This window comes from Geotrypetes seraphini, chromosome 2 (genome assembly GCF_902459505.1).
Source record: "Geotrypetes seraphini chromosome 2, aGeoSer1.1, whole genome shotgun sequence".
Taxonomy (NCBI): Eukaryota; Metazoa; Chordata; class Amphibia; order Gymnophiona; family Dermophiidae; genus Geotrypetes; species Geotrypetes seraphini.
The window spans coordinates 314,723,557-314,738,629 of record NC_047085.1 but is presented as its reverse complement, the minus strand read 5'-3'; the positions used below and the strand labels follow the sequence as shown (position 1 = coordinate 314,738,629).

Below are 15,073 nucleotides of genomic sequence, written 5' to 3'. Positions count from 1 at the left end.
CTGTCAAGATGATGATTTTGCCTGTAATTTGCTACCAAATGAGTATGTTGCCAGTTTATTTTCAAGGGTCCTTTTATAAGAAATTAAATAGTATTCTTATTAAATTTATTTAGCTGGATAAAACTGCCAGAATAGCTTTAGTATCTTTACAAAAACACAGATTATGTTTTAACAATACAGAGAGCACACACAATTTATTTATAAGGCAGGGTGGGAAGAGTGAGCACATATGATTAAAAAAATGGATCACAGGATGCGGACCTTTAATGGCATTTAATCATAGGAGGTCCTAAATCTTTATGATATGCTCATCTCCCTTAATAACTTTTGGTGTTTAAAGAGATCTTTACAGAAAAATCAAAATATAGTAGGATAAAAATCTTTTTGGATGACAAGATGAAGTTATGAAACCAGAAATAGTTTTGGGCAATTATTAATTTTAGGGAGAATAATGAGATTATGATATCACTATAATCATCCTATGTTCTCTAGCAATGAGATAGGCTGTTAGCAGAGGAGATGCAACAGAATCCAGTCATAAAGGCCAGAGATGTGTGAAGACAGGAGCTTATATAGAGAGTACAGGGGGCAATTAGGCAGGCTGGATAAGCCAGATGAATTTTATGTACTGCATCACTTGTGCTATATAATGGTAGGGCTCAGATTTGCAGGCCCAGATAGAAAACATCATTAAGACTTGTTACTTTCTGTTTCCATTCTGTTGGGTTCAGAGATCATTGCCTTTTCTGGTTATTCCTAGTGGTTCCATCTCCTCAGGACAGCCTGTGGGGTGTGATTTGTTTTCTGTAGGGATTATCCCATTTTTCCCGAAGATAATCAAGAGTGCAGAGCCACAGTGGGATAAGAAGTTGCTTAGCTTTTGCATTCTGACGGTCAACCACCTCTGAGTCTTAGCCAGCTATTGTGCAAGCAAAAGAATCTTAAGGGAATTTTGCCAAGGTCGGCATAATTTTACATACCAGAATCAGACTGTGCTGTGTACAACAAATAAAGACACAAGCACGGTGATTTAAAATGCATATACAGTATTGCAATGCGCTGCTTGTGTGTGTGTGTTCTAGGTTTACCCATCAGGTTTTAGAAAAAATGAAACCAGAGCCATAAAGAATTATTTAAGACTAGTGTTTAAGCCTGTTACATTAATGGGTGCTAGAATATATGCCTGTCTGTCTTTCTTTATTTATGTCTCTCTCCCTGCTCCTGTCTCTTTCTTCCTTTCTTTCTGTCTCTCTCCCTCCTGCTATTTTTTTTCTCTCTCTCCCCGGCACCCTTTGTCTGTCTGTCTTTCTTTCTTTATGTCTGTCTCTCTGGTTCCCTGTCTGTCTTTTTTTCTGTCTGTCTCTCTCCCTGGCCTTCTTTTGTCTGTCTGTATTTCTTTCTGTCTCTCCCCCCTCCCCCCACTTTCCTTTGCAGAAGCAGCAGCGGTATTTCCCTTCCCCTCCAGGTCCCTGTGAAGTAGTAGCAGCATTTTCCCCCCCCATTTTCCTTTGCAGAAGCAGCAGAGATATTTCCCTTCCCCTCCAGATCCTGTGAAGTAGTAGCAGCATTTCCCCCCCATTCCCTTCTCTCTCCCCCCCTTTCCTTTGCAGAAGCAGCAGTGATATTTCCCTTCCCCTCCAGGTCCCTGCTGAAGCAATTCCCTTCTCTTACCTGAGCTGTCCTGCTCTGTTTCAGCCCCTCCCTGCGATCTGGCCTGCTCCGTTCGGCCCCTCCCCCTTCCCTTCCCGTGGGCTGGCCTTCTGCGGCCGAAGATTTTTGTTTTAAGTGGTGGTGGCTTCTCTCAGCTGCTGATCCTGCTGTAAAGAGCAGCCTGCGATGGTGGCCAGCTTTAGCGAACCTCGTAGGCCGCTCTCCAGCCTCGGTAGCACGTTCCCTCTGACGCACGGGATCGAGTCAGAGGGAACGTGCTACCGAGTTGGAGAGCGGCCTGCGAGGTTCGCTAAAGCCGGCCACCATTGCAGGCTGCTCTTTACAGGAGGATCAGCAGCAGCAGCGGTGGCAGCGGCGAGTAAGGGCCAAGGTGTGTTCCCTGCCGAGGACGCGGGCAGGGAGAGAGCTTGCCTGGCTTCCACGGTGAGTGAGGGCGGGAGGAGGGGAGTGGCCAGAATGTTCCCTGCCGCTGGGTTGGCTGCCACGGATCACACACCACAGTGGCAGGCAACATGAAATCCTAAGTGCGCATGTGCGCTTAGTCTTTTATTATATAGGATAAGTGGATTTGGCTAGAGTTGGTGCAAAATGCTGATTTTTAAAAAGGGAAAGTGTACATATACGTTCCCTTATAAAATCACTGCTCCTTTGTGCAGTGGGCAGCAGCAGCTACATATATATATTTATGTGTGTCTGCCAAGTTGTACGCCTGTGATTTGCTTCTACTGCTCTGGTTAATATGTCTGATATGCAAACTGGTTGATGGTTTAAAAAAAATATGATTTAAGTGGGGCCGTTATACTAAGCTGCGTTAAACACTAACACATGCATACACCACGGGATGTGCTCAGGCATTCATTGGTAATAGGGACTGATTTGCTCCCATTTTTTTTAGGCTTGTCTCTTCCATGTTAACGTACAGTGCTGTGTGCATCTTGTAGCACTATAGAAATGATAAGTAGTAGCAGCTCTTACTGCTTATAAAATGGGTGGTGTTAAGTACTCATGCAGTAATTTCCAAAAATAGTCCCACGGTAAGGCAAACATTACTGCATGGCTATTTTATGGCTACAGGAAAAATGGCCTTAGTGCACGGGAAAGACCCATATGAGAGTTCGCTAGGGCCACTTTTTGCTACAGCATAGTTAAACGACCCCTTATTTATTTAATGGTTGCTGTTGATTTAAAGGAAAAATTGTGATCTATGAAACTGTTTTTCCATTGGGTCATCTTTATTGATTGAAGAAATTCAAGATCTGATGATTATGTACTAAACTTTTTTTTTTTTTTTTGCCTGTGCATTAGTTTGGGGGGAAGAGTAGAATCCAAATGAAGTAGTATTTTGGAAGACACTGTGTGACAAGTTGACAAAGAATGATATTTTATTAAAATTCTGTTTGCAAATATTTACGAGGCATTTTACATGAGACCAGTGCATATTGGAAGAGTGTTCTTCATGGCATCTTGTCTGTGAAGACTGCCAAGGGTGTTGAGAAAATGAATCCTTGCTTTCTGGCACTCTGCCTTATAAATATTGATTCGATGCAGAATGGCATATGCTTGAGGATTGGGATTCTTCTATGAGGCAGAAGCTGAAAGGGTGCCAGCCAAAAGTCGATAGAAGACTGTGCCTGCTAGCATTTGCCAGTTAGCAAAGCATCGACTCGCATGCAAAGCACATCTGCTCACTAATGTTTTCTCTGAGCGATTCGTAGAAAATGTTTGATGATGAGTTTCTGTACTCTTTTTATGAAAAAGAGAATCTTGATTTGGAATGAGGATGTACTTGTGTATAAACAGATGTGAGTTGATGGGAGATTAAACATTATGAACCCTCCTTCAAAGCAGCTACTTCCACTCAGCCAGAAGATGGGCCTCGGCTGCATGTCCACCGATACGTTTGCTTCCTTGTAATCAGAATAATGGGGTTTTGTTACGAATTCAGATGTTGCAGCCTTTGGGACTCTGTAGGAAAAGTATTCTGAAACAAAAGGGCATGGTACAAGGCTGCAGGACAGTAGACTCTGGAGCAATATCTGGCAGTATTTCTTTGCAGAAGAGGGGAGACCCAGGGGAGATGGTGGAGAAGCACCTGGAAATGGAACTAAGGGGATAAGAACAGAGGAGTCTTTGTAGCGAGAGGAAAGTCCAGGTTTGGCCCAAGGGTTTCTAATGCTCTTGGCAAACCTTCAATTTTGTGCTCTCCCATCTCCTCCTCTGCAGGTAGCATAAGGCCTTATCCTCCCTAGGGTTCAGTATTTCCATTTCCCCTCCCCACCGCCTCTCACAGATGGCCAGCACCCACCCTTCACTCTCTCTCCCCAAGGTGGTCGGCATCCCTTATTTTCCTTCCTACCCACCCCAAGTATAAAGTGCTCCCTTTCCCCTGCCTACCCATCCCAGGTGGCCAGTATCTCTCTCATCCCCTTTCTACCCTTTCCAGGTCCAGCATTTCTCCTTCCTTTTTCTACCCACCCACTCCAGATTCAGCTTCTCTCCATTCCCTCCCGATCTCCTAGGACTCCATCATCTCATCTCCTGTCCCTTTCCCCATCCTGAGGTCAGCTTCTTCTCCCTCTCCTCCATGTGGTCACTTCCTACTTCTTCCAGCACTGCTGCTGCATCATGCCCTCCCACTAACAGGAAATAGATCAGAGAAGGGCTGGATGTGATGCATGAGCACAGGCCTCTACTGGAGGGCCCTGCACCGACATACTTTTTAACATTAACGGGCAGCGAGTTGTCACCCGAATTCCCCTCCACCGACTGAGAATGACCCTGCATCTGAGTAATGAAACCTCCCCCCCTCCCATATTCAGTCTGTGAGGCTCAACAGTTTTTGGTTTTTTTTTATGCTGGCCATTGCAGAAATTTTTATGCCAGAATACTCAGCACCTGGTCACACCCAGATATTGGAACTGAATGTCTGGGTACAAAGTGTCCACCAGAATTTATTCAGGTACTGCTGATATTCAGACCAGTACTCAGATAATTACTCTGGATCTAATCCTTAATGGGCTAAGAGGACCTGCAAAGGAAGTGGAAGTAGTGGGACCATTGGGAAACAGCGATCACAATATGATCAAGTTCAAAGTTGAAGTAGGAATACCAAAGGGAAAGAGAACCACAGCGACAACTTTTAACTTCAAGAAAGGAAACTACGAAGCGATGAGGGTAATGGTAAGGAAGAAACTTAGGAACAGCTCAAAGAAATGGCAGACTTTAGAGCAAGCCTGGTCTTTATTCAAGGACATGGTGAGCGAGGCACAAAATCTGTATATCCCCAGATTCAGAAAAGGGTGCAAAAGAGCCAAACAAAAGACCCGACGTGGATAACTAAAGAAGTGAAGAAAGCGATAGGTGATAAGAAGAATTCATTCAAGAAATGGAAAAAGGGCAAAACCGAGGAGAACTGGAAAGAACACAGGAAGTATCAAAAAGAATGTCACCTTGTGGTTAGGAAAGCAAAAAGAAAATATGAAGAGAGGCTAACCAGGGAAGCACGAATTTCAAACCGTTCTTCAGATATGTTAAAGGGAAACAGCCGGCTAGGGAGGAGGTGGGACCGCTGGATGACGGAGATAAGAAGGGAGTGGTGAAGGAGGAGAAAGAAGTGGTGGAAAGACTAACCATGTTCTTTTCATCAGTATTTACAAAAGAGGACACATCCAACATACCGAAAACTGAACAAATCTTCAAAGGAGACCAGGCAGAAAAATTAATATCCATGGAAGTAAGCCTTGAAGACGTACATAGGCAGATAGAAAAATTAAAAACTGACAAATCACCAGGCCCGGACCAAATCCACCCTAGGGTACTGAAAGAACTAAAGGAGGAAATAGCAGAACTACTACAGCAAGTCTGTAATCTTTCCCTGAAAACAGGCGTGATCCCGGAGGATTGGAAGATAGCCAATGTTACGCCCATCTTTAAAAAGGGATCAAGAGGTGACCCGGGGAACTACAGACCGGTAAGTCTGACCTCAGTTCCTGGGAAAATGGCGGAAGCACTGATAAAAGATAGCATTGAGGAGCATCTAGAAAGGAATAAATTTATGACAACAAGCCAACATGGCTTCTGCAAGGGAAGATCGTGCCTGACGAACTTATTGCACATTGAAGGAATTAACAAACGGATGGACAAAGGGGACCCCATAGACATCGTATACTTAGACTTCCAAAAAGCCTTTGACAAGGTACCCCATGAATGCCTACTTCGGGTAGGAAGCAGAGGGTAGGAGTGAAGGGCCACTACTCGGACTAGAGGAGGGTCACGAGTGGTGTTCCGCAAGGGTCGGTGCTTGGACCGCTGCTATTCAATGTATTTATAAATGATCTAGAAACAGGGACGATGTGCGAAGTAATAAAATTTGCAGACGACACCAAACTATTTAATGGGGCTAGGACTAAAGAGGACTACGAAGATTTACAAAGGGATCTGAACAAATTAGGGAGACGAGATGGCAGATGAAGTTCAATATAGAGAAATGTAAAGTCTTGCATGTAGGAAACAGAAATCTGAGGTACAACTACACGATGGGAGGACTGGTAATGGGAGAAAGTAGCCTAGAAAAGGACTTGGGGTACTGGTAGACAAGACAATGAAACTGTTGGCACAGTGCGCAGTGGCCTCTAAGAAGGCGAACAGAATGCTAGGTATTATCAAGCCAGAACGAAAGAAGTTATCCTGCCATTGTATTGGGCAATGGTGCGCCCGCATCTGGAGTACTGCGTCCAATATTGGTCGCTGTACCTTAAGAAGGATATGGCGATACTCGAGAGGGTTCAGAAAAGAGCGACGAGATTGATAAATGGTATGGAAATCCTTTCATATGCTGAAAGATTGGAGAAACTGGGGCTCTTTTCCCTGGAAAAGCGGAGGCTTAGAGGGGACACGATAGAGACTTACAAGATCATGAAGGACATAGAGAAAGTGGAGAGGGACAGATTCTTCAAACTTTCGAAGACTACAAGAACGAGAAGGCATTCGGATAAATTAAGAGGAGTCAGATTCAGAACCAATGCTAGGAAGTTCTTCTTTACCCAGAGGGTGGTGGACACCTGGAATGCGCTTCCAGAGGGCGTGATAGGACAGAGTACGGTATTGGGTTTCAAGAAAGGATTAGATGTTTTCCTGAAGGAAAAGGGGATTGAAGGGTATAGATAGAGGATTAATATGCAGGTCCTGGGGCTGCCGCGTGAGCGGACTGCTGGACATGATGGACCTCTGGCCTGACCCAGCAGAGGCACTGCTTATGTTCTTATGTGGATAGTTGCTTGGTTAGCAGACAGAATATTGCAGTTAACTGGGTAACTGCTGGCTCTGCCCAAGACTGCATCTGCACTGCCCCCCAATGTTATCCAAATGGTGGAGGGGCTATCTGGATAATGCCCATGATAATCCATGGCTGACTCTGGTGAGCAGTACTTATCCGGATGAGAGCCACTGCATAGTGATAGCTTTCTCTCTAGCGCTGATTGTAACTGTGGCCACTCTGTTGAGATATCACAGCCTCCTTAAAAGCCTAATGCAGTCATGTCACTGTTCTTAAGGTTGTAATGACAGTACAACAACACAGATTCCAACTGTGGACACTTTGTAGGGAAGGGGAGATGATGTACATGGAGTGGTGGTTTAGGGAAAATATTGGACTATGGGAGGGTCCTTGAGCCACCCCTGATGGGTGCATGGTTGAAGTTTGGCCTAGGTTGCCGGATACCTTTGAGCAGCCCTTTTTTAAAGAAACCTGTCAAATATTTTAACCTTTCTGTTGTAATCGTCACATCCCTTCGGTGAGTACATTTTTGATTGTCTCTTTTTGTAGGGGTTGTGTTGGAGGTCTTTCATATTTTTAGTATTCTTACCCTGTAAAATTTCCTTCCTTCCTTAATGTCCAGTCTTTTTTTAAGTGGGAACACTCAATTAGAATGTGATGGCACCCAGTCCTCAATTCTGGAAACAGACCAAACAATATAGACTGGTGTGTTAAATGTTTATATTAGTGGAGTTCTCAGATACCTACACCGTCAAATCATAAACGATTGTTCAAACGGCTCATGTAGGTATAAGTATCAATCATTGAATTCCACTTTTTTTCTATTATGCAGTACTCAAATACTAATTAAACAATTTAATATTGCATTTATCTTTTTTAATAGTGGCTTTTTTCTTTTTGCTGTCTGTGCCGTGCCGACGGGACCCGTTTCGCCCGAATAAGGGCTTCTTCAAGGGTCTAAGGCTTTATAAACACAGAAAACAATAATTACTGCTGCTGCATTCTATAAACATTTATCAATATAATTTTTTAATGTATTTAAAATCGGGTTTACTCACTGTGCACTTCATACAGCGTCTCTTACAAAATGGCGTTAGCAGTTCCAAGGACGCCACGCATGCGCTTTAAAGATGTATCAATTAAGTGGATATTAAGAATCTTAAAGAAACATCCCAATGGTATTGTCACAAGAGTGTGAGGGAAGTATCAATTCAATAACGACTGTGAAACTTAAAGGGACATACGATTATTGTTATCATACAAATCTAAAAGAAAGCACTCCAATCTATGTTGGCGTTCAGGCCTCCCGGTTTTAAAGTTCCTAAATTGAAAATCCAGCGTGACTCTTTTTGTAATAGATTCCTATGTCTGTCTCCCCCACGTGGATTTGGAATAACGCGGTCTATTGCAAAACATTTAAGTTCCCTAAAACTGTGTTGTGCTTGACTACAGTGTTCTACTAAGGGTGCTGTGATCCTCATACGTTTTAAGTTCGATTTGTGTTCAATAATTCGCGTTCTCAGTGATCTAATGGATTTCCCTACATACCATTTTTTACATGGACACATTATTACGTAAACTATGTATTCTGATGAACAGGTAAGGAAATGTTTTATAACATGAACTTTTCCATCCTTTGGGCTGATGAAATCTTTTAGTTGCAACATGTTCTCACAAACACTACATCTCCCACATTTGTAGAAACCTTTCGGTAACAGATTATCATCTGTGGTTCTTCTTTTATAGAAATCTGCTGGTGAAAGAATTTCTTTTAGGTTTCTTTCTCGGGCAAAAGCAATCCTTAATTCAGTTTCTTGAAAGATGGAATTGGTTCTCATAATTCTCCAATTATTCTTAAGAATATTGGCAATATTATTGCCATATGCTGAGAATTTTAATAAACAGGTCATCTTGTCTTCTTCTCTAATTTGTTGTTTGTTTATTATGCATTTATTAACTAGCCAATCTCTGTGGCAAAATTTTGCCCTTTTGTACGCTCTTTTCAGGATATTGTAAGGGTATCCTCGACTCTCTAATTTCTGTATCAATGCTTTTGATCTTTTATTGAATTTTTTCATAGTGGAGCAATTTCTTTTTAGGCGCAAAAATTGTGAGAATGGCAAGTTCTTCTTCAAATTCTCAGTATTTGAGTACTGCATAATAGAAAAAAAGTGGAATTCAATGATTGATACTTATACCTACATGAGCCGTTTGAACAATCGTTTATGATTTGACGGTGTAGGTATCTGAGAACTCCACTAATATAAACATTTAACACACCAGTCTATATTGTTTGGTCAGTCTTTTTTTAAGCCACCTTGTTACGAGAACCCTTCTGCTCTTCCTCAAATGCTTCCTATTGGAAATATATCGAACAAAGCAGCTCTCTCCGGTTTTCCTAATGGGTGGGAAGATTCTGAACCAGCTCTCTACTGTTTCAAATGCTATATGTTTTTGGCAGTGATGGTTTTTGCCATAGAGCTTATTTATTTATTTTATTGGCATTGAGGAAGAGATTCACCTAAGGCGGTACCAGGGGTCATCCTAGTTGAAAAACTCAGCTTTCACCAATAGAATTCTTCTAAAGTACAGTGCTACTTCTATATACTTTATTTGATCCACTCAATCAAATCTCTGCTTGAGCGCTACACACTTAATATACTAATTCACTGTCTGATCATCTCACAAATAAATTATTGCAATACCCTCTATCACAGATTGGCACATAAAGAACGTCAGCAACTACAACTGATACAAAACATTTCCATTAAACTAATCACAGGTGCTCATAAATTTGATTATCACACTGGCTCCCATTAACACACAGATTAGTGTTTAAGATCCTTCTTCTAGTACTCAAGATCTCTTGCAGGAACTAAGGAGCCTCAGGGAGGAGGTAATACGCCTGAGAAGCATCCGAGAGGACGAGGCCTACATTGACGGAACCGTCCAGGAGCTGTCCCAAATCATCGAGCAGGCCCATGACAAGTCCATCCTCGAGACACCCAAATCATCAGCTTTGAAACCAACAATTGGGATACAGGAAATGGCTAGCGGCACTGACTCCTGGCAGCTGGTGACCTCCTCCACGGGCAAACATAGGAGGCCCCCCCCCTCCTTTTTCAATCTCTTCATCTTCTCCTTCTTCTTACAAACAGGGCAGCTATACATCAACCCCTCAACTCGCCCTGCGGAACAGATTCCAGATTCTTCAGGAAGGAACTGCCGATGAGGAACAGGAGCAGGCCCAACACACAGCTCCATCTCCAGGGACAACTGACCGGCTCCCCCCAAAGAAGCGCAGAGTAATAGTCATCGGGGATTCCATGCTGAGGGGCACCGAGGGACCAATTTGCAGACCGGATATGCAATCTAGGGAGGTCTGCTGTCTGCCTGGAGCCAGGATACGAGATGTCACCGCCAGTCTGGATAGACTACTCACACCCCGAGACCACTTTCCTATGTTTCTTGTCCACATAGGAACCAACGACACTGCCAGGAACACACCGGAGACCATCACCAGAGACTTTGGAGCACTGGGTGAGAGGCTGAAGCGGACAGGAGCGCAGGTGGTTTTCTCATCGATCCTCCCAGTTAGAGGCAAGGGAAGAGCCAGAGATGAACGTATCCTGAGGACGAACGAGTGGCTACAGGGATGGTGCCGGGATATGAACTTCGAATTCCTAAACCATGGGGAAGTGCTACAAGGACTTCAGGGACCAGACGGACTCCATCTGACCAGTAGGGGTAAGAACGTCTTCGGACACCGACTAGCCCGTCTGCTTCACAGGGCTTTAAACTAGGTAAGTCGGGGGAGGGTACCCATTCACATATTAGTGCAGAAAGGAATTATCCTGATGAGGTGAGTCGAAACTCTGCTTCCATGTCCAAGGTAAGTACCCACATTGCAAACAGTTCTTTGGGAGTCACACTGACTCGGGTAGGATACGCCTCACAGGGACTTAGCAAACACAAGATATGGAGGGCCATGTATGTCAATGCACACAGTTTAGGTAACAAAATTCTAGAATTGGAGGCTGAAATAAGGAATGCCGACCTAGATGTGGTGGCAATATCTGAAACTTGGTTCACGGACTCACATGGGTGGGATATGGCTATACCGGGCTACAATCTACTTCGGCAGGACAGAGAGGGCAGATTAGGAGGGGGGTAGCTCTATACATTAAAGAGGACATCAAAACCACCAGGATCACAGATGTCAAGTACACCGGGGAGTCCCTCTGGGTAAACCTGGCAAGAGGCAGAGAAAAATGCCTGTATCTAGGTGTGGTATACAGACCCCCAAGACAACTGGAAGACATGGAAATTATCACTTTACGAGGAGAAGCTGTACTGCTAGGGGACTTCAATATGCCTGATGCAGACTGGAACTCATTTTCAGCGACAACCAGTGGTAGCAGGAGGCTCTTAACCTCCATAAAGGGAGCACGTCTCAAACAAATGGTAATGGAGCCCACTAGGGCCCAGGTGATCCTCGACCTGGTACTCACCAACGGGGAAAGCATCTCAGAGGTCTCAGTAGGAGATACGCTAGCCTCCAGCGACCACAACATAGTATGGTTCAACCTTAGGAAAGGCTTCCCTAGATCAAACATGAAAACAAAGGTACTCAATTTCCGGGGCACAGACTTCGCACGCATGGGAGATTTCGTCCATCAGACGCTGCAGGACCAAGCGGAGACCGATGATGTAGAAGCTAAGTGGTTAACACTGAAATCAACCATACATGAAGCAACTAGCCGCTTCATAAAATCAGTAAATAAACGACAAAGATACAATAAACCCCAATGGTTCACCGTGGAGATCTCGCACCTCATTAAGGAGAAGAAAAAAGCGTTTCTCTCCTACAAGCACACGGAGAAAAGAGAGGCAAAAGTAGAATATAGGACCAGGTCTACAGCGGTCAAAATGGCAGTTAGGGAGGCAAAACTTCGAGTGGAAGAAATTCTGGCAAAAAACATTAAAAAGGGGGACAAATCCTTCTTCAGGTATATTAGTGACAGAAAAAGGAGCACAGGCGGGATATAGTACACCTTAGAAGACCGGACGGAAGTTACGTGGAAGCAGATTCCAATAAAGCCGAACTACTGAATGAATACTTCTGCTCAGTCTTCACCTGTGAGGCACCGGGACACGGTCCGCAGTTGAAGGCAACACAAAGCACAGAAGACCCGTTTCAGAATTTTGAGTTCACACCAGGTGAAGTTTACAGTGAACTGGCAAGACTCAAGGTGAACAAAGCCATGGGACCAGACAATTTTCACCCAAGAGTGCTCAGAGAATTGAGCGATGTCCTGGCGAAACCGTTGGCTGAGCTATTCAATCTCTCCCTAAGTAAGGGGAAAGTTCCCCTGGACTGGAAATTAGCTAATGTCGTTCCTCTGCATAAAAAGGGTTGCAGGGCAGAGGCTGCGAATTATAGACCGGTGAGTCTCACATCAATAATGTGCAAACTCATGGAAACACTAATTAAAAGCAAATTGGACACGATCTTGAATGAAGGGAATCTTCGGGATCCCAGTCAGCATGGATTCACCAAGGGTAGGTCCTGCCAATCCAATCTCATCAGCTTCTTTGACTGGGTAACAAGAAAGTTGGACTTGGGAGAGTCTTTGGACGTCGTGTACCTGGACTTCAGTAAAGCTTTGGACAGTGTCCCACACCGCAGGCTGCTAAGCAAGATGGAATCGATGGGGTTAGAGGAGACACTAACTGCATGGGTCAATGATTGGCTGAGTGGCAGACTTCAGAGGGTGGTGGTTAATGGTACCCTCTCTAAAACATCGGAGGTGACCAGTGGAGTGCCGCAGGGCTCGGTCCTGGGTCCACTCCTTTTCAACATATTCATAGGGGATCTGACTCAAGGGCTTCAAGGTAAAATAACACTATTCGCCGATGACGCCAAACTATGTAATATAGTAAGTGAATGCAGTTTACAGAATTATATGGCGCAGGACCTGCTTACATTGGAAAGTTGGTCCTCAACCTGGCAGCTAGGCTTCAATGCTAAGAAATGTAAGGTCATGCACCTCAGAAGCGGAAATCCATGCAGGACGTACTTCTTGAACGGAGAAACTTTAACTAGGACTTCAGCAGAACGAGATTTAGGAGTAATCATCAGTGCAGACATGAAAACTGCCAATCAAGTGGAGAAGGCTTCATCTAAGGCAAGGCAGATATTGGGTTGTATCAATAGAAGTTTCGTCAGCCGAAAGCCTGAAGTCATAATGCCGTTGTACAGGGCCATGGTGAGACCTCATCTGGAGTACTGTGTGCAATTCTAGAGGCCACATTACAGTAAAGATGTGCGCAGAATTGAATCGGTTCAACGGACGGCCACCAGGATGATCTCGGGGCTCAAGGGTCTCTCGTACGAAGAGAGACTGAACAAATTGCAGCTCTACACTCTTGAGGAACGTAGGGAGAGGGGAGACATGATCGAAACATTTAAGTACTTCACGGGACGTGTCGAAGTGGAAGATGATATTTTCTTTCTCAAGGGACCCTCGGCCACAAGAGGGCACCCGCTCAAACTCAGGGGCGGAAAATTTCATGGCGACGCCAGAAAGTATTTCTTCACAGAGAGAGTGGTTGATCATTGGAACAAGCTTCCAGTGCAGGTGATCGAGGCAGACAGCGTGCCAGACTTTAAGAATAAATGGGATACCCATGTGGGATCCCTAAGAGGGTCAAGATAAGGAAATTGGGTCATTAGGGCATAGACAGGGGGTGGGTAAGCAGAGTGGGCAGACTTGATGGGCTGTAGCCCTTTTCTGCCGTCATCGTCTATGTTTCTATGTTTCTTTCCTTTCCAGAGCTCTTCCTTATCCTCTACACACCCTTCCATACTTTCTGCTCCTCACAGCAAAATCTTTCAGTAATCCGAAATCTCCACCATATAACATACGACACCACTCATCATTGCATATATCTCTGTAACCAGGCCCTCCCTTTGGAATCTGCTTCCCTCTCATCTCAGATTAGAACCTTCTTTGGATAAATTCAAGGCCCCTATGAAAACTTTTCTTTTTAATGATGCGTTCAGCCAGTGTTCACCCTTTGCTCACTAAACCTTCACCAATAAGGTCTCTCAATTCATTCCCACTAATGACTGGAAAGCGACCTGTCATAGCACATTATCATCTTTCCCTCTCTTTCCTTTTCCCATCCCACTATCCTATCATGTAATAAATTTCCCTCTTTAACCTATGCTAGACTTTTCCTTACCACTCCTCTTTACTCTCCTCTTGCTACTATTGACATTACGTTTATTTGTAAACCACTCAGACGTTCTACGATGAGCGGTATATCAAAAATGAATAAAACTTAGAAAACTTATCATTTTGTTCAGTGAACTTGTAAGGATAACAACAAATGAGGGTTTTCCTGATGTATCAAAGTGGACGCAAGCCAGATATAAGAAATTCCTGGCCTGCCGTCAATCTGTTTTGAGTTTAGGAGCAACTTTTCAGTTACATTTTCCTTGTAAATGTTGCATTACATATCAGGGTAATAGATATATTTTTTATGAACCCTATCAATTGCAATTTTTTCTTGAGGGTAAAGCAACTACAAGAATTCCAGAGACTTCCATGGAATCAGCCAATCAGGCCATTAATTAATTGACTCCAACTGCACTCTGTAATTTGATTTAATTTACAATTATTTCCTGGAATTCAACTACCCTTGGAAGTGATTGATTCTCTCTCCTCACAATGTGGACTTTAGTCATAGTCATTAGTGTGGAATTATTTTATAATTTTTTTACTTGTTTCCTTTTTTGAATTGCTATATTTCCTTTCAAGTGTTGTTTACTCAACTTGTAAAAGAATATTAAAAAAAACAAAACAACAAATGAGGGAAGGATGACCCGCTGGAAAACAATAAAATAACTTCTCTTTGTTCTCATAAAATCTTGTCTTTAACAGGATGCACGCCAGAAATTTCGTGCAGTTTTGGTAGAAGCTACGGTTAAGCTGGACGAACTTGTAAAGAAAATCGGAAAAGCTGTGGAAGACTCCAAACCATATTGGGAGGCGAGAAGGATAGCCAGGCAGGTGAGTGTTCCTTATGGTCCTTGAGTACCTGAGGGAGGCATGAAAAAGT

The 15,073-nt window shown here is 43.7% G+C and overlaps 1 protein-coding gene across 1 annotated transcript in view; it reads left to right on the top strand.

The window, feature by feature from the left end:
* The window catches only part of SH3BP5 (SH3 domain binding protein 5), a 103,446-nt gene that overhangs the window by 34,556 nt on the left and 53,817 nt on the right, over positions 1-15,073 (top strand). The window contains exon 3 of the mRNA XM_033930040.1: positions 14,896-15,024. Coding sequence (XP_033785931.1) covers positions 14,896-15,024 — 129 coding nt within the window. The remainder of the gene's footprint in view (positions 1-14,895; positions 15,025-15,073) is intronic.